Source organism: Argentina silus (genome assembly GCF_951799395.1).
Source record: "Argentina silus genome assembly, chromosome: 7".
Lineage (NCBI taxonomy): Eukaryota > Metazoa > Chordata > Actinopteri > Argentiniformes > Argentinidae > Argentina > Argentina silus.
The window spans coordinates 14,047,423-14,072,270 of NC_139661.1; the positions used below are offsets into that span (position 1 = coordinate 14,047,423).

Consider the following 24,848-nt stretch of genomic DNA (forward strand, 5'->3'; position numbering starts at 1 on the left):
CCCCCTCCAAATAAATATAAATGTCAAAGACAGATGATAAGTTGTTGAACCCTGAGTGCAGATCAACCAGAATCATCCCAGGTTCATTGTCAACACAGTCCCGCCCCAAAACCAGTACCGCCCCTGTTACGGCCGCAGCCAACGCCTGCCTGTGTTTATCTCTTTCGCTCTTGGTTGTCAAGCAGGCTGTGTGCCCCAGGGCTCGGAGGCTCCACCCACTTCGTGGTTGGCGTCATCGGGGATCCTGATTGGAGCGATACATTCCGTCCAGCGCACCTATCCGGACAGGGCGCCGGGAGTATAAAAGTTTGGCCAGCTTGTCAGTCGGGGGGTTGTGTACTGTTGAGCAGTTCCCTTCTGAGACTTTTGTTAGTAGACATCCGATGTTGGATGATTTGGTTCGTGTTGTGTATTGTGAACAAGGCACAAGCTTATTGTTTAGAAACTGGGCCAGGTATAGTTCTGTTTTACTGATTTTCACCTACACGTAGTAGATTCTTTTGTTTAGACTCACAAGGAGCAGAAGTGGCTGTTTTTAATGTATTTAAGTTTTGACCGCTGTAGTAGGACAGTGAGGGTTTTTTTTCGCCTTGGTTTTGTTTAAACAAAGATAGTTTAGTTATAGCTCGCCTTTTAGAAGCTCTCTTTTGGTTAGATTTGTTTGTTTGATTTGAATAGCACCCTTTTTCAATAGCAACTTTTTCCTTAGTAGTTTTGCCAAATTCTATTGTTACCGTTTTTACCTTAAAAAAAATGACTTTCTAAGTTCCTTGTAAATACAATAACTTTAATTTACCAATCCATCTGGTTCTATGTTGCTTCCCTTTCCCCTAACGAGCTGGGTTGTAACAGCCCCACAACCAGACCTACAAAACCAGGCCCGCCCCAAAACCAGTACCGCCCCAAAACCAGTACTGCCCCAAAACCAGCATTCTGCTACAACCAGACCTTGTCCTCCTCCAAGATTCGTGTTTTTAAACCTCAAGAAAGAAAAAATGTTTGAAAACAATTACCATTTGTTTATTGGGGTAAATTGTGCGTTTGGTGTTGTCTTCTCCATGCTGGGAGCTTGTTAAGCCTGCCCCCACGGTACACTCCTCTGGTTTTTAAATGCTTTCCTGTATTTCAATCGAGGTTTCAGTTCTGGAGAGAGAGAGTATCTGTGAGTGGCTAGGGAAACACTATCAAATTACTTCCCACTGTAATAAATGTGATAAGCTATTTGTGTAATGGCCAATTAGCTAGGAAATCAGACATCGCTAGCTGCCTATAGACTTGAGAGAGTGTGTGTGTGTGTGTGTGTCCCGCCCAAACAGTGTTATTCTGCTGCCCTCTCTCTGATGGCCCTGACACTGTCCCCCAGCATTAACACTGACTGCTGTGTTAGAATATGAAAGTCCTGCCTGTTTGGATTACCAGTCACCAGACATGACTGGAGGCACTGCCAGCAAAGGCAGTCGACAAAGGTGTAATTTACACGTTCTTAGTAGTGTGTGTGTTGTGTGTGTGTGCCACAGCCTATTACACCTACAGCAGGCCCAACCTTTTGATCAAAGCTTACTTTCCACTAAAGACATGAACAGAAGCTGAGTAATGTTGCGGTGTGTGGGTGTGTGGGTGTGTGGGTGTGTGGGTGTGTGGGTGCGATAACATGTGTTTTCATCTTTTCCTGAGACTCGGCATCAAATAGGCCGTATATGAACTCTATATATATATATGAGCTCCTGGAACAACAATTAGAGCCCCGTAAAGAAGGGCCAGAGAGGAGAACAACACACACACACACACACACACACACACACACACACACACACACCCTCACAGAAACAGACAACAGAAGAACATGAATATTAACCAGGAAATTGTTTGCCCTCTATGCTGACTCCACACGCTCATTAACTTGCAAATTCTTCTGTCTCTCCCACCTCCGTAAGTAAACCTCTCTGGAACGACAACAATGGCTACCTTTCTTTGCCTTGTATTTGATTTAGCTTGACCCGCTGATATTGAGACCCTGCTACTTCCTTCTTCTCTGGCTACATGCCCTCCGCAGTGTCACTGAGAGTTACACACACACACACACACACAAGCGCATCGTCCTCCGCACTGTTTCTGTCTCTGAGAATTACACACACACACACACACACACACACACACACATACTCAAACTCTCACGCACACACACACGCACCGCCCTCTGTGGAGTTTCTGTCTCAGAAGGAAATAGAGTCCCAGAATAAAGCGCTCTTATTTAGACAGTGATGAAACACCACTGTGCCGTGCCTACCACCGTCGCTCTGCAGAATAACTATATTATATCTGTGCGTGTGTAAGAGCTATACCATAACTGTGTGTGTTGTGTGTCTCACAGATGTGTGTGTGTGTGTCTCTCTGTGTGAATAACTACACCATAACTACGTATGCTGTGCCTCAATGTTCTCAGAATACCTCTACAGTGCCGAGCGTTCCCTTTAAAGCTCTGCATGCCCTTTAAAGATATTTTAAGCATTTTCAATTCCTGCTTTTCCTGATTGGAATGTGATGAACTGGTGTAGAGGCCAAGCCCATCAACGTCAGGCTCTTTGTTGCTCATTCATCATTCTCTGGTCACTGAGCTCTGTCTGACGCCGCCACCTCTTATGAGCAGGAAAAGTCATTAAAACGGAGGCTTTCGGGCGCTTCCCGCGGCCGGGTTTGAATAGGGTTTAACTGAACCTTATCTAATTGTCTGGACATTTCAACTGTCGGGCTGTAGGAGAGATGTGACCTTATGCTGACGTGGTGGGGGGTGTGGGTGGGGGGGGGCTGGTAGGCATTGATCAGAGTTGACACATTCAGGGCTACCGTAAAGAGCACGTACCGTATACTTGCAAGGGAGGCCGGTGGAGGTAGACATTGGAGGACGGCTCGTTGTTGTGCATGGAACAGAAGGAGGGGTGGTATTAAACGGTGAATGGTGTTTGATACCGTTCCTCATTCTGTTCCATGTATTACAATGAGCCCGTCCTCCGATTTCTACCTCCGCCAGCCTCTCCTGACATACTGTTCTGTAGAAAGCCTCTCTGAGAGTCATCCAACACAATGATATCTAGAGTTCAACCAGCTAAACTGTCATTGGGACATTTGTACTATGACTATGTTATCACACACACACACACACACACACACGCACGTACACACACACACACACTCCATAATTCACCCTCAAATCTAACCCTCTGCATTTATGTTGCTGTATGTTATCAGATGAATATTACAGTACATTGAACCGACATTTGAATACGTACTTTACAACATTCTCACTCTGAATTAATAGTCCGAATATTATACAGTACAGTGCCTATTTACATTAATTCTCAATGTACCCCATCCAGATGGCATTTTGAAATCGGAACAGATTTTGTGGTGGTTTGAACCCCAAAGTGTCTAGAGGCTGCTGCTTGTTTCTGGACAGTGAAAACGTTTAGAAGGTTAGAAGGGCAGTCCCACTCTTTATCTGTTCTTTATTGGATAGAGATAGTGAAGAATGACAGGTGAGTCAGGAGGAGAGGAGTCAGGAGGAGAGGGTGTCAGCAGGGCAGGGGCCGGATTCTAACCCATGCCGACCCAGGCCATGTAGCTAGACCACTGGACCCCCCCAGGCCGTGGTACTGGACCACCCCAGGCCATGTAGCTAGACCACTGGACCCCCCCAGGCCGTGGTACTGGACCACCCCAGGCCATGTAGCTAGACCACTGGACCAGCCCAGGCTGTGGTACTGGACCACCCCAGGCCGTGGTGCTAGACCACTGGACCCCCCCAGGCCATGGTACTGGACCACCGGACCCCCCCAGGCCGTGGTACTGGACCACCCCAGGCCGTGGTGCTAGACCACTGGACCCCCCCAGACCACACTGGGAAAACGTCTATTCTGAACAGATGGAATGGGAGCCGCACACTCTTCCTCTGCATCGGAGCAGGAGTGTGCTGCTATCTCTCTATCTTAAGTTTCACCTCCCAGCCTGCACCTCACCATACTGTGGTGTGAGTTTTCTTGCTTTTTTAAATGTTTATTATACCTATTAAACGGTCTCTCTTCTCTCTCCTTCTCTTCTCTCTTCCTCTCTTCTCTCTCCCTCTCTCCTTTTCTTCTCTCTCCCTCTGCAGAGCACTGAGATGAGTCCTGCCAGCAGCCTTCACTCATTACCCATCAGCCCCTGCAGCGAGAAGTCCCTCCCCCTCAAGGTAACCCTGCTTCTACAACCTACACACGACACACTACACCTTACACACTTCACCCTACAGACTACACCCTACTCTATACACCCTACACACGAGGATCACTGGGACAGCCAACACAGTTCAAGATTAGATCCTAGACGCTTAGGTTAATCATAATAATAATAATAATACCTTTCAAGGCACTCAAGGTCACAATACATGAAAACAAGCAAAAATGCAGTACAGATGAGGTTAAGAGTCATGGTCAGGGTTAGGGTTAAGGTTAGGGTTAAGAGTCATGGTCAGGGTTAAGGTTAGGGTTAAGGTTCATCCCAATGATCTCACCTAGCATCTTCTCCTGCTGCTTCTACAACTCTCTTCCTCACTGCTGCAGGCCTGAGATAGAACTGGTATCTAGGCCACACACACACACACACACACACACACACACACACACTCACACTCACACTCTGTAACTCACCCTCCCACACACTCGCGCACACATACACTCTGTAACTCACCCTCCCACACACACACACACACACACACACACACACTTACACACTTCGCAATTCGCCCTCACATCTAACCCTCGGCATTTAGCAGTGTGTTCTAGCACCACCTGTACAGTTGTGTTTCCCAGAGTTGTTTCCTCCACAAGTGTCTGATTTAATGTGGAGAAAAGCATCTTTCCTTTCATCCCCTCCCCTCCTCTCCTCTCAGCGCCCCCTCTCCCCCTCTCCCCCCCCTCACCCCCTAAACATTGTTCCAGTCAGCCCCTTAAGACTGCAGCTCCGCTCCTCTCCTCTACTTCACAGGGCTGAGGCTTCTCACTCACAACTGGAGCATCAGTGAAATGTGATCCTGATGAGATTGTCTGACTCTAAATCCCTCAGAGGAGGTCTGGGAGAGGAGGTGGTGGTGGTGTGTGTGTGTGTGTGTGTGTGTGTGTGTGTGTGTGTGTGTGTGTGTGTGTGTGTGTGTGTGTGTGTGTGTGTGTGTGTGTGTGTGTGTGTGTGTGTGTGTGTGTGTGTGTGTGTGTGTGTGTGTGTGTGTGTGTGTGTGTGTGTGTGTGTGTGTTGGAGGGGGGGGGTTTATCCACCCAGGGTTTTGTAGAGAGAAGAAGGATTTAGTTTCTGTGGCGGAGAGGAGAAAGAGTTTTTCTTGCGCTACTGGAGCATAGTATAGTGTAGCACACAGTAGTGGTTCAGTGTGTGTGTGTTCATTGTGTGTGTGTGTGTAGTAAGTGTGTGTGTGTGTTCAGTGTGTGTGTCTGTATATGTGTTCTGTGTGTGTTTGCGTATGCGCGCCTGAGTGTTGTGTGTGTGTGTGTGTGTGTGTGTGTGTGTGTGTGTGTGTGCCCTCCTTACTGACCTACATGGAGCAACAAGACCAGCAGGAGGAGGCGCCATGTGACACTGTGGTCCGTTCAGAGAGAGAGAGAGAGAGAGAGAGGGAGAGAGAGAGAGAGAGAGAGAGAGGTCTGACATTGTGTTGGATGACAGGGTGGCAGAGGGGGGGACTCGTCCTGACGCTCTGTTCCAGAAAAATCCGGTTTATAAATAAGCCCCCGGAACCCACCTGAGACGGAACCGTGTCACGCCGCGTCCTACTTCCTACTTCCAGCCACACAACTTCCTTTAGCCAGCATTTGTTATCCCTGCCTTTCATAATTACCGCCCTCGGAAAACCGTCTCCCAGAGAGATGAGGGGATGGAGGAGGAGGTGGAGGTGGAGAGATGAGGGGGGTGGAGGAGGTAACATGAACTTTATGGAGCTCTCTTCTGTCTCCTTGAAGTTGTTCTTAGCTTGTTGATGACCACTCTCTCTCTCTCTCTGTCTCTGTCTCTGTCTCTCTCTCTTTACATGGTGTCCTGTTTGTGTCCATAGCCATACAGAACGTAGAGAAAGGGGCTGGGGGGGGGGGGGGGGGGGGCTACTGGGGAGGGATAGGGCTGGGGGTGGAGCGGAGGGGGTGGGGGGGCTTGGGGGGGGGGGGGGGGGCACTTGGGAGGATTGAGTATCTATGGGACTATTAGCAATTCTCTTGGTAAGATACAACACCTCGCTCCCTCCCTCCCTCTCTCTCTCTCTCTCTTTCTCTCTCTCTCTCTTTCCCTGGGTGCTCTATGCTAATGCAGAGATAAAGTGCCTTTCAGTGAACATCTATAATTAAGATAGTATTAAGTATTCCCCTCAGGCGCAGGTTTAGAGGATGTTGCATCTGGCTGTTTACTCTCTGGTCTACTCAGGACATGACCCCTCCATCAGGAAACACAATTACTGCCCACCCACGCACAAACACACACACGAGCACGGGCGTACACATGCACATGCACACGCACAGGCACACTCACACTCGCACACACTCACACACACACACACACACACAAAAAAACCTCATCTTGACACCTGCCTCTGACATGGGATCTAAGGCTAAACTTTGAGGTTCAGTTCTCTCACCTGAGGCCAGGTAGGAGTCTCCTCTGTGTCTTTGTTTTCATTTGACATTTCATGAAATATTTATGAAGACTGAAAGTGGCTCATATTGACGGCAAAACGATTTGGACTTGTGTGGTATTTCAGAATGAGGCTAACGTTTCCTTTAAGTTATGCCCACCCACGAGGGAAGTATTTTTCTTTATTCGTTTTTTATTATTTATGAATACTGAAAGTAGCTAATATTGACGCCCGGTTATGACTTTTGACTTTTGATCTTTCAGAGAGGCCAATTTTCTACTTAGGAATTATTATTTTTCCCGGGGGTAGGAAAGGAGGGGTAGGAGATGAGGGGTAGAAAAGGTGGGGTAGGAGGTAGGAAAGGAAGGGTAGGGGATAGGAAAGGGGGGGTAGGGGGTAGGAAAGGCAGGGTAGGGGGTAGTTAAGGAAGGGTAGGGGGTAGGAAAGGAGGGGTAGTTAAGGAAGGGTTTGGGGTTAGAAAGGAGGGGTAGTTAAGGAAGGGTAGGGGGTAGTTAAGGATGGTAGGGAAGGAGGGTAGGAGGTAGGGAAGGAGGTAGGAAAGGAGGGTAGGAGGTAGGGAAGGAGGTAGGGAAGGAGGGTAGGAGGTAGGGAAGGAGGTTAGGAGAGGTCGGGACAGAGATTTCCAGGTTGATTGTAGTTGTTGTGAGAGAGTAATAGATGGTAAACAGTGGACAACAGGAAGTTAATGCTGTGTGAGGAACCCCCCCCCCCCCAAAAAAAATAAAATAAATAATAATAATAATACTGACAGGAAACAGCCAGAGACGATGTGCCAACGCTGATCTGTTACATGGGGTCAGAGACAGAGGCTCTGCAACACTCACACTGTGCTCTCTGATACAGGTCTGCTACAGGATCAACAGGGACGTCCCTGGCTCACTATCTGGCTCTAAAAGTCTACAATATCAACAGGGATGTCCCTGGCTCACTATCTGGCTCTGTCTGCCAGTTTCATCTTCTGTTTCAACTATACACCTGCCAGAACACTCATTATTATCAGGACACTCAGCATTATTATAACAGAATAAAAACAGGATATCAACAGAATATCAACAGCACATGAACAGCAGCAACGCTGTCTGGAGAAGAGGAGATGAACCACAGGTGAAGAACCCTGGCGCCAAGCGGCTGGTGGGCAGACAGAGTCAGAGTCTTCCTCAGTGGCCGCAAAACCTTAGTATCTATAGTAAATATCATTGTTCACTAGGGGAGGCTGGTGGAGGTAGAAATCGGAGGACGGCCTCCTTGTAATGCATGGAACGGAATGAGGAACGTGTTGATTACCATTCCTCATTCCGTTCCATGCGTTACAATGAGCCTGTCCTCTGATTTATACCTCCACCGGCCTCCCTTGCTGTTAACTGTTGATTTAAAGCCTCGGGACAAGGTAGCTTGGTTGGTTGTTGTTTTCCCCTCTGGAGTGACCCTCTGTCAGTCACATCCGGTAGAACTCACCTCCATAGGCTTTTATGTCCACACACACTGCCCCTCTTTATCAAGGAGTTCTCAGCCTTTTGGCTCTTTGGTTCCGGGTCTTGAGAGTGATGCAGCCGTTGGCTCCTGGCTGGAAGTGGGTCATCTTTCTTGGCCGGCTGTGCAGGTTGTGAGCTTTAGTTCTGGCCTTCTGAGTGCTGTTGTGGGCTTGAAGCGGGTCGCGGTGGTACTGCCTGGTTTCCTGTGGATCCTGATGGCTGTCGTGGTCTGGTCCGCCTCGGGCCTCACCCGTCCTCCCCCTCCTCCCTCCTCCTCCCCCGTCCTTGAAGCAGCCTCCCCCTGCCTCCCCCTTCCTCTCTCCCCTCCTCCCCCTCCCCTCCCTCCCCTCCCCTCCCTCTCTCCCTCCCCTCCTGCTGAAGGCTGCTGAGAAGACAAGGTCACAGTGAAAGTGCTGTATGTTCGGTGCTGCTGACACAGTTCATGCGAAGTTTACGAAAGGAGCGAAGACTTACTTCTACTCTACTTCTACTGTACTCTACTCTACTGGACTCTACTGTACTCTACTCTACTGGACTCTACTATCCTACTCTACTGGACTCTACTCTACTGAACTCTACTATCCTACTCTACTGGACTCTACTCTACTGAACTTTACTCTACTGAACTTTACTCTACTGTACTCTACTCTACTGAACTCTACTCTACTGAACTTTACTCTACTGTACTCTACTGTACTCTACTCTACTGAACTCTACTCTACTGTACTCTACTCTACCGTCCACACACTCTTCCCTCTCTTTCTGTGCACATCTACTGTAGAACAATTCTCTCTCTATATCTATCTATCTATCTATCTATCTATCTATCTATCTATCTATCTATATATATATATCTCCCTCTCTATCTAACATACTGCAGTTGTTGTGTGTTATGATGTACTGTCCTGGTGCTTCTGTGTCTGTTCACCTTGCCTAACTTTCACAAGTCTCAAGTAGTAAATACTGTCGGTGTGTGTGTCTGTGTGTGTGTCTGTGTGTGTGTCTGTGTCTGTGTGTGTGTGTGTGTTTGTCCTTGTCTGCAGGAGCTGGGGAGGGAGGAGAGTCTGCTACTGCAGCTGAGGGAAAAAGACGAACTGATTATCCGACTGCAGGCTGAACTGGTGAGTGATGCGCGCACACACACACACACACACACACACACACACACACACTCTAAGTGGTAGAAGTGGTAGAGGAGTGAAGGAGTGATAGAAGAGGTGAAAGTGAACAACAGAGGGCGCTGAGGAGACAGACAGTAGGAGATCTCTCTCTCTCTATCTGGGGCCCTGCTTTAGCATCTCTCATGCTCTCTCTCTCCCTCTCTCTCTCTCTCTCTCTCTCTCTCTCTCTCTCTCTCTCTCTCTCTCTCTCTCTCTCTCTCTCTCTCTCTCTCTCTCTCTCCCTCCCTCCCTCCCTCCCTCCCCTCTCTCAGTCTTATCACATGCACCATGCCACGCTCCACTCCTTCTCCATAAAGATTAAAGAGAAATATGAACAAAGGAAGCAACACAGTGTGGACCGCTTGCTTTAATCGCCTTTGTTCCTCAATAAATCAGTATATATAAATCATACTCAAACATATTGGGACCATATCAAATGTTTTGAAAAATAACTGCAAAACTCTTTGAAGAATTATGGTCATAACACATTATTTGATGGTTGTTGTTTATTAGTTGTTGTTTTGTTTAGGTGTTAGGGTTTTTAAATAAAAAATTCGTCTCATTAATTATTCAAAGACATGAATAAAAACTGGTGATTTGAGCCTCCATTGTGGTTGGTCGAGGCTTTCTTAAACATGTATCATCTCTGTTCCTCCCGAGGCGTCCGGTAATGTCTTTCTCATGTAGCATGCTCTCATGTGTCACATGGTATCTCTGCGTTGGCCAATGCCAGTGTTCTCTCCATTCTTCCATCCCTCCTCTCAGTCCCTCCTCTCCATCCCCCATCCCTCCTCTCAGTCCCTCCTCTCCATCCCCCATCCCTCCTCTGTCACCTCTCTCCATCCCCCATCCCTCCTCTCCATCCCTCCTCTCAGTCCCTCCTCTCCATCCCCCATCCCCCCTCTCTCAGTCCCTCCTCTCCATCCCCCATCCCTCCTCTCAGTCCCTCCTCTCCATCCCCCATCCCCCCTCTCTCAGTCCCTCCTCTCCATCCCCCATCCCTCCTCTCAGTCCCTCCTCTCCATCCCCCATCCCCCCTCTCTCAGTCCCTCCTCTCCATCCCCCATCCCTCCTCTCAGTCCCTCCTCTCCATCCCCCATCCCCCCTCTCTCAGTCCCTCCTCTCCATCCCCCATCCCTCCTCTCAGTCCCTCCTCTCCATCCCTCCTCTCAGTCCCTCCTCTCCATCCCCCATCCCTCCTCTCAGTCCCTCCTCTCCATCCAACCTTTCTTCTCTCCATCCCCCATCCCTCCTCTCAGTCCCTCCTCTCCATCCCTCCTCTCTCCATCCTTATCCCTCCTACTCTCCTCTTCTCCCCTCTCCTCCCTTCTCTCCATCCCATATGGTCCATATGGTCCATGTGAGAAGCCACAGTGTTGTTCCAGCTCTGATCACCACGGCCCAATCAATCAGGGTTGTCATAATGGCAGCAAGCAGGCCACATAGGACATGTCGTTGGAACTTGGAATTTAGAATTTGGAACCTAGAGTTTAGAATTTGGAACTTATAATGTAGAATTTGGAACTTGGGATATAGAATTTGGAACATGGAATGTAGAATTTGGAACTCGGAACTCAGAAGGCTCTCGTTCTGCCAGAGTTCTGGCTCCGACCGTGTCCATGGCGATAATATCAACTCCAGCAGATTGCATAGTGCAACAACGAGGCTGTCTAAGCCGCTGTAGCACAGCCTAACCCACTTAATGCAGGACATATGCCTCCCCTAGCAACCCAATTGACACCCTAATTGATGAAATTGATATTAACAGAATGTATGCTTAGCAGCATCATTGCGGGGGGACTCTTTGCCAGCCAAGAATAAAAGTGCTGTATTTTCAAAGGAAAGAGGAAGCTCGCGGCCAAAACCCGGCTCTCGGCTGACTCTAAATCTGCCAGCTGAATGGCATTACTGATGCCTGGGTCGGACCTCCCAGCACCGGCCAGCACTAACTGTCATTTTCTTATAAGCTGCTTTTTTATTTAATTTTTTACCCCCCCCAAGTGCACTTTACGTCCAGGCACCATGATCTAATATTTGGCTGGGAAATCTCCCCCCCCCCCCCCCCTTTTCTCCTGCATGTCTTTCAAAAACTTTCCTGCCTCAGTGTTTTTAGGGCTGGCTGGCTGTCTGGCTGGCTGGCTGGCTGGCTGGCTGGCTGTCTGGCTGGCTGGCTGGCTGGCTGGATGCTGGTTGAGGAGTGTGTGAGGTTGGTGACAGGGTTGTTGCTTGTGGTGTTTATAGTGTGAGGTTGTTGGTTTTGGGGTTTTTGCAACGGTCCAGTTTGTAATTAAATAAGTCCTTTGTTGTAGGACAATTTTATTTTCTGTTATATTCCATTGTATTCTAATTCCATTGTATTCTAATTCCATTCCATTCTATTTTATTCTATTCTACTCTAATTCCATTCTATTCCATTCTAATTCCATTCCATTCTATCCTATAGCAGGCAGTATGAGTCAGTGATAGGAACAGCTCTATTTCTATGTTATGAGGGATTGTTTACTGCTTTGTTTACTGCTTTGTTTCCCTGACGTTGTTGTTGTGTTGTTGTTGTGTTCAGGAGATTGCCAAAGCTGCCCTGAAACCCACCTGCCAAAAATCTGACAGAACCACGCAGACAGATCCCCCTGGTCCAGAGGTGAGTCACTACTACACACACACACACACACACACACACACACACACACACACACACACTCTCTGTGTCTCTCTCTTCTATGAGAGAAGAGCTCACAATGGGACCTGCAGTCTAACAATGTCTGTTCAAATTGAATATGAGCTCCCATATATCTTCCCCTCTCCTGGTGTCACAGTTCTGTTCCTACCAGCCTCAGTGGTGCCCGCCAGCGTTAGCTGCTATTCCCTGGTGGAGCTGGTGCTATGCTAGCTGGCTCCTTGTCTCTTACCGACACTGGGGAAGAGTCAGACAAACCACCAGTTGATTACTTATTATTGGCTTAATTGTTCCTGGAAATTACACTTCAGTCCCAAAATAAAAAATGGCAGCAGTATTTGTTTGGATTAGCGTTAAGAAGATTCCAATTTGTTTGTTCTTTGTAAAATGCCATATATTCCCCCGGAGAGGGAGGCGAACGCTAGGCTAACTAGGCTAGGCTAACTGGGTCCTTGTCTATCAGTGTAAAGTGCTGTTTGTTCCCTGTGAGAGCTAGCGCTAGGCTAGCTGGCTCCTGTGTTGAGCCTGCAGCAGGGGATGACATGGCCTGCTTGGCTTGGGGAGGTGTGACAGTTTGGGAACAGAGTGTACTTAATGGATGACTGCCTATAAAAAGGCGTCCCGTAATAGAATTGAAAAGCATCGTCAGTTTGCCGTCTTTAGACTCGTCTCCGCCAGAAACTTTCTCGCTGTGACTTCTCTGTGACAGTGGATATTGTTCTCTGCTAAGCAGACCTTTGTGCGCCGCATACACAAAGCGGGTACACACATACACACACACACACACACACACACACGTGAGCGCACACGTGTTCGGAAGCGGAGCACAACACACACACACACACACACACACACGTGAGCGCACACGTGTTCGGAAGCGGAGCACAACACACACACACACACACACACACACCCACCCACCCACCCATCCGCACACACACATTTCAGGAGAGACATGTTCACTTTTGATAACATCTGAAGAACATTAAAACTCTCTGCTGCAACTAAAAACCAGAAAGCCACATTTGCATTCTAATGTGTGCACTCTGCTGTCATTTGTTGTGTTGGACTTATCATCGGGTTCCACTTGCCTCTGGCTCCTAGTGTTAAGGTACTGTATAAACATGTTTTGTGTCTGTTTATGATTAATGTGGCCATAAACGGTCACCTCATCACTTAGTTAAGTCCGTAATGGCGCTGGTCTCAGTGGTGGAGGGCCGCTTCATTACCATTCCTGTCACGCACTGTTTGCCTACAGCAGAGCAGAGGGGAGCAAGCACTGACAGAGTGTTCAATCAGCACTCTCATTCACCCTCCATCACTCAGATAGAGTCCTATGGAGGTACGAACATACCAGCTTCTTCTCGTTCTCATTAAAGCTGTTTTCCTCGTTATTTGTTGGCTGTTTCTAACTAATGTGCTTCCATAAAATAAGTTGCACCCAAATGGCCTCTCTGTAATTGTCCAGGCTTTCAGCTTTAGGGGCTAATGTAATATGAATATGCGTGTGGCCATCAGGTCATTAGGGCTAGCCTTGAGTGTTGTCGCTGACAGTAACGCAGGGAGCAGGGGATGGGGATGGAGGGGAGGGATGGAGGGGAGGGATGGGGCCGTGGGAGAGGTTGTGTACATACATTATGTTCCACTCTGCTGCGTATGTTTGACGACGAGTCATTCAGGAGAAGTTTTCCCTCTTGTTATTTGTTATTAATGTATGTTTTTTATTGGTCCGCTACAATCCTCTCCAACTAGTGTTCCTCTTCTTGTTCTAGGGGTGGAAGGTTGGGGTTCAGGGGAGGCTGATGGAGGTAGAAATCGGAGGACGGGCGCATTGTTATGCATGGAATGGAATGAGGAATGGTATCTAACGTGGGCAGTGGCGGTGTGTGTGTGTGAGTGTGATTGGGGAGTGGGTGTGTGCGTGTGTGTGTGTGTGTGTGTGTGTAGGGTTGATGTGCAGAGAGTCAGTGCCACAATTGTACCACATGAACAAGTGTTAAACCACATGTGAAGGCAGCAGCTGGCGACCTGCTAGTTAACATGACAAGCCAGTTCTGGCTAACCTGCTAGCTAACATGACTAGACCTGCTGGTTAACATGACAAGGCTGTTCTGGCGACCTGCTGGTTAACATGACTAGCCAGTTCTGCGGTCCCTCCTGTGCCGTGCCCAGTTAGATGCTGCAGTAGAGACCTATGTAGGTTGCTGCATTGAGGACAGGCAGATATTGAAAGTGTGTCTACAAGTGGGTCAGCTATTTCTAAGACTGCCGCTGCCACTTCAGGAGGTTGTCTTCTTTCCCTTCTTTTTCTTTTTTCTTTTTTTCTGGAGCACCTTCCTCATCCTCCTCCTCTTCTTCTTCCCTCGCTCCTCTCCTCTCCAACTGAGCTAATTAACTTACAGGGAGAGGCAGAGTCTGGTCCTCTTCCTCCTCTTCTCCTCGCTGTGTCCAGACCCTCCACACCACCAGGGACCGGCCTGCCCCGCTTCCCCGCCACCGGACAGTCTGTTCTGGGTATCGTCCCTATCCAGCTCCCTCCTCCCTCCCTCCTTCCCCTGGAACCAAGACTCTGGAGGAGCAAAGACTTCTCAAAGTCCTGGGAAGTTGTTACTGTAGGCCTAGAGAGAGAGAGAGAGAGAGAGAGAGAGAGAGAGAAAATATGTTCATGCACAGCGGGGAGGGCATGTTCATTCACAGGTGGAGCGAGAGAAAGAGAGAAGGAATTGAGGTTGGAAATAGAAATGGAATAGTTCCTGGGCTGTATGAAATAGAATAGTCAAGTGTAGATATGGAGCCATGACCAATGCTGGGGGGGAATGGAATGGCTGGCACCAAATTGAATAGATATAGTGTGAAGCCTCTGTCACTTCTCCAGACGGTTTTTAAGGATTTCCATGAGGGAGAGGGAGAGATAGTGAGAGAGAGATGGGGGGAGGTAGACAGAGACAGGAGAGAGAGAGAGAGGGGGAAGATAGATAGAGAGAGAGATAGAGAGAGAGAAGCTATTTTATGTCCCGTGGAGTCTTTTAAGGGCTTGAGGTACAGGGTATTTGAAAGTTTTTTCGGGTCTCAAATCGATTGAGATTGCTTTCTTCTGGAAGCCAATTTCATGCACATTCTTAAGAGGGACGTTTTATGGGGAATCAGAACCACTCCATGGCTGTCTCTTCTCTTCTCCTCTTTCTTTCTCTCTCTCTCTCTCTCTCTCTTTCTTCTCCCCCTCTTCTTGTGGTCACTGTTGTTGCCACTTAAAAGGATGAAGAGAACCGGTAAAAGCCTGTGAATTTATAGTGTGCCTGTAAGCTGTTGCAGACAGTCATTTAAATGGAAAAACACTTAGGAGATCGTTTGTCCCCCCTCCCCCTCCGTAGAGGCGAGCCGCGATGCTCAATGGATTGCTGTCATTCTTCCTTCTGATTCTTGTCAGCGCAGTCATGAATGGTCGTTATGCAGAGGAACAGCGTGTATGCGTAGCAGACAGCAGGGCGGGCGGACGTCAAGCTAGGCTCCTCTCTTACATCACGGGGTGGAGGGGGGGGCGGGGGAGGGGAGGCAGTCACCTGGGACTCTTCCCTGGGCATTGGCACAGCAGTAGACACGTGTCAAAAGAGGCTTTGAGACGGTGACGGCGGCCATTTCAAGTCCTGCTCCTCCCCACTCCTCCTCCTCCTCCTCTGGCTCCTTCTCCTCCCGCTGAGGCCCGGCTCTTTCTTGATTTTTATCACAACCTTTTGGCCGCCGCTTCTTCATACTTCCTCTTCCTGTGATGTTCCGTCTGGTCTCGGGGAGGAGCAGGACGAGGCTGTGTGTCTGAGGACGCCGCGCTCTGGCCTCCCGCTCTCTCTCTCTACTCTCTCTCCCCCGCTGAGAATCCCTTTTGTGATTCTGGTGTTCTATCGCGGCCCCTCCACTCCGATTCCGACGCTTTCGGAATTGCGAGAGGCGCATTTTGTAAGGAAGGCTCTCTCGGCGGTTTCTTAATCTGTGATCCCAGCAGGAGAGAAGAGAGACTGGGAGGGAGGGAGGGAGGGGAGGGCGCACCATCAGGGGTATCAGAAGAGCCTTCCACTGTGATGCACTTCCACAACACTCTCCCTCTCGTCTCTATTATCTGTCCCTCCTCTCCTCTATTCTCTCTCTCTCTTTCTCTCTGTGTTGTGATAGCCTTGTTGTCCCACTACAGTTACCTAGAGTTGTTGTTTGAACCCGGACCATCTGCCTGCCTGCCTGCCTGCCTGTCTGTCTGCCTTAGACAAACAAAGGTTAGAGGTAGAACAGCTGTTCTCTGTGTGGAGATTAAAGTACAGACACACAACAGAGGTTTAGATGAAGAAAGTTTAGCCTAGAGGAAGGTAACATGTCTGTCTTCACTATGAAGATGGTGGTTTAGAAGAAAATAAGAAGTATCTATGAGTCGAAGGTAAAGTCATTCAAGTTCAGATTGGTAGTGTCGGCCATGGATGATTGTTGTGGGCTTGGACTGGATTGGACTGTGGGAGATGATTGATGTGAGGTAAAGCCAATGGCTGTGCGTGGTCCGTCTTCGATGTGTCTTTCTGTTGGCTTAACGAAGGCCAAGTTTGAAGCGTTGGTCCACCAGACTGTTGGGAACGAGGCTAGCAGCACAGTGGAGTTTGGAAGGCACAGTGGGCAAAGTTTAGAGTTCTGGTATTACTGGCTGAGTCGGACAGATAAAAGGGTAGAGATTGTTGCTAAAGATATGGTCAAAGTTAGAACATCCTATCGTCTATTTGTAAAGGGGCAGTCTGGAATTAGTACATCCATTTTTGGACTTTTTAAATTAAAGATATACAGCCATTAATTCTTGAAGGATATAATTTATAAATCCCTCATCAGCCTGTTACAACTGTCTTAACCCATCATAACCCAACATATAAGCTTGTTTCCATTGTTTGTAAACAATGTCATTGTAAACCAATTGTAAAGCTTCAAAACATGGTTAAAATTAAAAAGTGGCAGGGAGACCTTTGTTGTTGTTCGAATCCCAGATTGCCCCTTTAAGTCTCAAATGTTGTGTGCAAGCTGCACAGTGTGGTTCCCAGCTTGAACTTGAAGACTAACTCCACAAGTGTCCCCCATTAATAAACATGTCACAGACGAGAGCATTAATATGAATGAGGAATAAGTTAGACTGCTCAGACTTCCCTGGTCTCTACATCTACTTATTTAAACAGTAATATCCTCTCTCTGTGACTGCATCCTCACCCAGCTAATTTAGGCCTTGCCAAACCCAAATGTCTCCTCCTCCTCTCCTCTCCCATCTCTCCTCTGTTCTCCTCTCCTCCTCCTATCTCTCCTCTTATCCTCTCTCCTCTTCTCTCCTCTCCTCCTCTCCCATCTCTCCTCTCCTCTCCTCTTCTCTTCTCAAACTCTCAAATCAAACTTTAATCAAATCAAACTTTATTTAAACACACAAGTGAAATGCACTCTCCTCTCCTCTCCTCCCTTCCTCCTCCCTCTCTTCTCTCCTCTCCTGCCGTGACTAACACTACACCCCTGCTGCTGAGAGTCATCTCTCTGCCCTACATAGGGTTACTTCCTCTTTCCCTCCTCTTTTTCCACCTTTTCTTCATGTTCCTCCTCTTCTCCACTCTCTCCCTCCACCTTTATCACCCTCCTCCTTTATCCTCCTTTTACATTTTCCTCCTCCTCCCCCCTCATCTTCTTCTCTCCGTTCTCCCCCTCTATCTTGTACCCCCCCCCCCCCGTTTTTTCATCTCTGCTACGTCCCTCTTCATCTCTGTAACTGGGTCCACAGGGCCCGTCTCAGGACAGGCTGATGGAGCGATCCTGGTCTGTCTGGGTCCTTCACGACAACTCTCACTGGGCTCATGTCAACACAGGGAGGGAGGGTGACGAGGGAGAGGGAGAGGAGGAGAGAGGGGGGGGGAGGAGGGGAAGGAGGGGAAGGAGGGGAAGGAGGAGAGCTGGCACACTATTAAGCAGGATGTAATACCAGGCTTGTGAAGGGTGTGACCTGTCCTAGCCTGCATGCCATTTGTCTGGTGGGATATGGGTGTGAAATTGTGTGTATGTGTGTGAAATTGTGTGTGTGTGTGTGTGTGTGTGTGTGTGTTAGGAGTTTATGTTAGGGCTCTGAATAGGCCTATGGTGTTATTAGGGCCCTGAACAGGGGAATGGCTGTTTTACTGGGGTTTTACTGTCACCATCAACTTTTACTGGCTAAGACCTCCCTCCATCTGGCCCTCTGGATGGCTGCAGCTGGCCCTCCCGCAGGGAGCTGGGGGGCTGGGGATGGGGGCTGTGTGTGGGCCGTCTGGGATATTGCAGGTATTTGTGTGTATACCCAGGATGCACTCCGTTTCTCAGTTTGAGCTTTAGCTTCTTACAGGTATCTGCTACCCCACGGGAGGCTGGCGGAGGTAGGAATCGGAGGACAGGCTCATTGTAATACATGCACCATTCCTCATTCCATTAAATTCATAACAATGAGTCCGTCCTCCGATTTCTCCCTCCACCAGCCTCCTCCCCCCACCCCCCCCCCCCCTCCCTACCCCTCCTCTACTAGTATGATGATTAACATGCTTACTGCTCCAAACACGCGTGTGTTCTGTTTCCAGACCAGGCCTGGCGGGAGCGGGTCGTCACGGAGACAGATAAGTGAGTGTTCTGCACTGATCCGGTTTGATCCGGACTTCCTGTGTCGATGTTGTGGTCTCAGTAGTAACCTAGCAAGAATGTTACCCGTGACGTGTGACCTGTGACCTGCACCGTCCAGAGAACGCAGAATGTTAACTGGCACTGTAGCATGGCATGCCAGCTTGACACAGCCTGACCCCTGGCATACGACCTCCCACCTCGGGCACCCCACCTAGGGCACCCCCACTACTCTGTGTTCTCAATGTCCCCAACCCCCCCCCCCCCCTCCCCCCACGTCCTACAGTACGTCCTACCTCCTACAGTACGCGTCCTACCTCCTACAGTACGTCCTACCTCCTACAGTACATCCTACGTCCTACCTCCTACAGTACATCCTACCTTTTACAGTACATCCTACCTCCTACAGTACGTCCTACCTCCTACGTCCTACCTCCTACAGTACATCCTACCTCCTACAGTACGTTCTACCTCCTACAGTACGTCCTATCTCCTACAGTACATCCTACCTCCTACAGTACGTCCTACCTCCGACAGTATGTTCTACGGTGGCGAAGGGACGAGGGGTTGTTTCTGGGCAGAGCCTTACTTAGCCTGTGTGTCCTCCCTGTCCTCTCTCTCTCTCTCTCTCTCACTGTGTGTATGACCCCCCTGTCACTGCACTGCGGAACCTTCCGTTAGACCTTTGACCTTTGAGCCCAGCCTGCCAACCTCCCTGTGCCCCCTCCTCAGTGCTGTGACAGCTGGCCTGTGTAGGTCGCTAACCCCCCCCCACCTAGGTGTTTGGTTTCATCCCGAGTCAGACACTCAGCCAGCAGCTTACAGGACATCCTCTACTCTGGCTGGACTGTTATCTCACCAACTGCCAAATCATTCCGGAACACTCACCACCTAGAGTGCCAAGTGTTTTATGCGGTATTTACCTAGCAACAATAGTCTGATTGGCTACAAAATGAAGCATCGTAATTTATGCATTTTTGGTGAATAAAGTCACCCTCATCACTCTAGAATGTTGGCCATTTGGGCGACTTTATTCACCTTCGGCACTAAATGAGTTAATGAACCACTGTTAATGTGAGATTAACCACTTCCTGTTTGAGATGCTAAGAGTGTGAGTCACTTCCTGAGTCGTGGTTGAGCCGTTGTGGTCCCTCTGCATGGTGACACCAGGGCTGTGTGTGTGAGTAGATATGTGTACCAGGTGGATGTGTGTGTGGATGTGTGTGTACCAGGTGGATGTGTGTGTGTGTGTGTGTGTGTGTGTACCAGGTGGATGTGTGTGTGCGAGCAGTGTCTCGGTGGTCTGTCTTGTCAGTTGGCCCACAGGGTGGTAGACCAGGCATGAGGACAGCACCTGTGGACCCATGTGGACCTGTGTGTGTGTGTGTTCGTGTCTAGTTTGTGTGTGTGTGTGCGTGCGTGCGTGTGTGCGCTAGGGTTCACCAGGCCCACAGTTCGGTTCATACCTCGGTTTTTAGGTCACGGTTCGGTTCAATCTTGGTTCAACAGGAAATAAAGATAACCAAACTAAATCCCTCTATCAGTCGGCTGGAATCATTAAAAAGATGACAAACATGGATGTTATGGATTATTATTTCAATGAAAGTGCTTCTATTTTTGTTGTGCTTCGTGACGAACAGAGAGCTGCTGCAAATGAATCATTTATGACTAAACAGTCATTTAAACATTCACTGCAACGTTTGCAAGTAACTGTGAATAAGACAGTATTGATGAACAAAACGTGCAACATTGGCTCATGCTGTTGAACTGGGACACTCCGGTCACTTTCAAGTGACAGAGACATCAAAATATCACCAAAACTGATCAAGGTGGTATTCTGTCATGTGCTTTGCCGTTAATGCAGAGTTAAATTTAGAAAAGCTGTTTTTACCCACATAAGACCGTCTACATTGATGCTAACTCTGCAGTCGTTGCCACACACACACACACACACACACACACACACACACACACACACACAGGACAGGACAGAAATTCTACATTATTGTGTATCCTACATGCACTCATCAAGCCTCCATTCTGTTCCTGCCAACAACTGTATGAGATCCTATACACTGCTGTTAGCCTACAGTATTAGCCTACAGTATTAGCCTACAGTATCATTAGCCTACAGTATCATTAGCCTACAGTATCATTAGCCTGCAGAACCGTGGACTGTGTACTGAGGGGCCCGTACTAAACGGGCCAAGCAAAACCCACAAAACGCTGCACCCCTCGTGTTTACAAAAGTGTGTGTGTGTGTATACAACTGTTAAAGCCCCCCCAACTGTTAATCCCACCACTTCTGATGTGGGCTCCTCATTTCATCATGGAACAACATGGCCGCTCTGGAATGTAGGCTACGTGATGCGCGACGGTGCAGATGATACATCACAGATCAGCTACTGAGACAGAGCCAGGAGATGACAACACTGAAACACTGGCTGCTCTGGTTGTTCCTTATTTCTGCCGTAGGCTTATCTGTTTGTTTATTAGTTAGTTTTTGTTTGTGTCTGTATGTGTGTCTGTCTGTCTGTGTCTGGTATTTCTAATTGTGTGTGTGTGTGTGTGTGTGTGTGTGTGTTCGCGCCCTGCTGTGTGTGCGTGTGCGTGTGTTTGCTCCCTGGTGTATGTGTATGTGTGTGTGTATGTTCGCGCCCTGCTGTGCGTGCGTGTGTTTGCGCCTCCTTGCGCCTGCTGTGTGTCTTGTGAGAGTGTGTGAGGAGGGCTTCTGGCCTAATGAAGAGGTGCTCTGTGCAACGCTGTGCAGGATTGGAGGGAGAAGGGTGTGTTGGCTGCTTGCCACGGTGGAGTCAGCTGATCTGAACCACTCTCATGCTCCCCATTCACACTGATAAGGTCTCATCCCCACGGAGAAGCACACACACACACGTCTCCTAGCATCATGGTCTGGTTTGGGCTGGGCTGGGCTGGGCTGTAATGGGGTTAGGTTTGGTCTGGTTTGGTCTGGTCTGGGTCTGGTTAGGTTTGGTCTGGGCTGTACTGGGGTTAGGTCTGGTCTGGTTTGGTCTGAGCTGTGCTGGGGTTAGGGCTGGACTTGGTGGGCTAGGCTGAGTCTGGGTGGACTGGGCTGGGCTGGGGCTGGGGCCGGGGCTGGGTGCCATTTACTGTTGTAGTGCTACCACTGAAAGAGGGGCTTCTGAGAAGAGGAGAAGACAATAAGAGAAGAGGTAGAGGGATAGAAGGAGGGTGAGAGAGTTTGTTCTCCTCATTTATTGAGTGGAGAGAGAGACACACACGAGTGTCAGGATCCCAGTCCTCTCCTCCTTCGCTCCCTCTACCTCTTCTCTTCTTCCCACATCCTCTCCTCCTTCATCAGATAATGAGCAGAGAGAAACAGCATGTCTGCACCCCCCCCCCCCCCCCCCCCCCCTCTGATAACGTTTATTACAAACAAGGACCTAGAATTGATGTCTGGTGGAAGGATACGCAGAGTGAGATGCGTAAACAGACTCTCTCACAGCAGAGAGACAGACAATGATGGATTCTCTAATAAAGCCAGAGACAATAAGACAAAGTGATTCATGTTTTCTGCTCTCTGAATAAAACATATCCCCAATCGACGTGTACATTACTGCCACAGGAATGAGAGCACTTTGGGAGTCAAATAACAGTGTTTCAGCTCAGCTCTCTGGGCTGTCATCATAGACGCAGTTACAGTGACATATAGTAAGACCTGCTATAACTGGCTATAACCTATTAATCTAACCTGGTGACATGGACATAATGATCTCTCTATCTCTCTCTCTCTCTCATTCTCTCATTTTCTTTGACCAATACTATCAGTCAGAATCCTCCAGCAAGTGTCTCCCCCCCTGCCCCCCATCTTTCTCTCTCTCTCTCTCTCTCCCTCCTCTCCCTCTCTCTCGTGAACTTGGGGTGTCCCTGACAACTTTGTCAAGGTAACACCATCAAGTTGCCGGTTCCAGAGAGCTGACAGAAGGCCGGGTGCGCCCGCTGCCCCGTGCCCGGCGGGGGGGTCCGGGGGGGTGGAGTTAGCGTAGCTGTTAGCAGAAGGTAGCGGGGGATAGCTCCAGCCGTCCTCTTCTCCCCGGGGCGGGGGGGAACAGGACGGGGCGGGTGGGGGGGGGACGCTGAACCTCTACCAGGAGACAGATGGGCCAACAGACAAGAACAGCGGAGGCACAATGAACACATTTAATAAATAATTCCTCTCGACAATGACACGGGGAACAAGGGGAGGAGGAGGGACCTGTAGCCTACTTCTAAAGGCCAGGGCAGGGCAGGGAGATGCTGCAGGCATGAGGTAACTCTAGAGTGCTAGAGAGGACAAACACCAAGTCTGTTACTGTACTTTGTTGTGGGATCATATTTGTTTCTGACAATTGCTTAATTAATAATTAATACGCCTTTTAATGGATGACTCTCTGACCTCTCCAATGGGTTGTGTGAGAAGTTGATATCAGTGCGTGCGTGTGCGTCCGTGCGTGCATGTGTGTGTGTGTGTGTGTGTGTGTTGGGCGTAGTCTCATCCATGTACATTTGACATTGTAGTCATTTAGCAGACGCGTTTATCCAAAGCGACATACAACAAGTACCCATGTCCCTCCGCCCCCCCCTCTCCTCCTCCTCCCCGGCCTATCATGGAGCTGGCCCCCTCCCTCCCTGGCTGATCGTGGAGCTGGCCCCCTCCCTCCCTGGCTGATCGTGGAGCTGGCCCCCTCCCTCCCTGGCCTATCACGGAGCTGGCCTTCTCAAGCTCCTTATCAACAGAGACAATGTTATTGTGCCTTCTGGCGCTCTCTCTGTGCAGTTATTCAATCACACACACACACACACACACACACACACACGCACACGCACAAGCACACACCCTCCCACCCCAGCATACATTGTGATATCAGCGCTAAATATTAATTGACTACTTGGAGCGGGTTCATATAATTAGTGTGTGTGTGTGTGTGTGTGTGTGTGTGTGGTGGGGGGGGGGGGTGGAGCCGGGGAGTGGAGAGTGATTCAGCGTCTCCTCTGACCTCCTCAGCCCGCTGATTAAAAGGTTGGAAGCTCCATTACCATTTTAACACAGTTGTCTCAGACTGTCTCTCCACAGCTCCTCTGCCGAGGGCCACCCGTCCAATGTACCGCCCGCTGCCATATTTCATTCTTTCCCTCCAGATCACACACACACATCCACACTCACACCCCCACCGTACAATGTGTTTCTGTGCTGTTTTAATGTGTTTCCTTGGACGGGCCTGTTCGGAGCATGTCCCTAACCTGGTTGTCTCTGACTCTGAATGAGTTTGCTTCCATTTTATAAGCCGTCCTTTTGGAGGAATGTAATGTTGTTTGTGTCTCTCTGTCGGTGCATTCCTCTTGCTTTATTCCTCTTTTCACCTTCCTCCTCTCCATCCTCCATCCTTCCTCCTCCTCCCCATCATCTTCCTCCTCCTCCTTATCAGCTACTGTCAACCATGGGAGGCTGGTGGAGGTAGAAATTGGAGGACGGGGCTCATTGTAATGCATGGAACGGAATGAGAAATGGTATCTAAGGAATCGTATCAAACGTGTGTTTGATACTGTTTCTCATTCCGTTCCATGCATCACAGTGAGCCCCGTCCTCCGATTTCTACCTCCGCCAGCCTCCCCTGGTTTGCTACCTACAACACAGCAGCTGTACGTGTTTTCATTAGACTGCCAGTTCACCTCCGTGATCCGGCTTCCATTCCCACACGCGTGTGCAGCCAGAACATGTCATATGTCATTGCATGTCCTCTCTTCATGTCCCTCCGACCCAGACAGTAGACATCAGAAACAGAATCTCTGCCGGCCCGGTTTCATTTACACATCTCCCTGGACGCAGGGTTGGCTGGGAGAAGCAGGTTATGGAGATAGATTTCATGTGTGACCTCCATGAATATTGCTTTTGCGCTCTCTTGTGTTATGTGCTGCATACAACCTTGAAATGACCAGCAGACGCACGCGGTCCGGAGTCTGTTTGTGTGCGTTGCAATCCAATCCAATGTATGCAACACATATAGCGCACAGGTTGTCTTGGAAACGGATAAATCAGTCTTGGAATGAATTTCTCTTGTAGTAGGCTTGATGTGGGGCTGGGAATCTGGCCGGTGAAGTTTTTAAATGATCACGTTTCAGACGAGCATATTGTTGATCAGGTATGCTTAGAACATGTATACTATATATGTATATGTATACTACATATGTCCTGTCTGTCTGTA

At 49.0% G+C, this 24,848-nt stretch overlaps 1 protein-coding gene across 1 annotated transcript in view; it reads left to right on the forward strand.

Moving 5' to 3' along the window:
• The window catches only part of ccser1 (coiled-coil serine-rich protein 1), a 68,211-nt gene that overhangs the window by 20,374 nt on the left and 22,989 nt on the right, over positions 1–24,848 (forward strand). Inside the window, exons 9-11 of the mRNA XM_083673950.1 lie at positions 4,148–4,225; positions 9,198–9,275; positions 11,875–11,952. Of these exons, the coding sequence (XP_083530076.1) occupies positions 4,148–4,225; positions 9,198–9,275; positions 11,875–11,952 (234 nt within the window). The remainder of the gene's footprint in view (positions 1–4,147; positions 4,226–9,197; positions 9,276–11,874; positions 11,953–24,848) is intronic.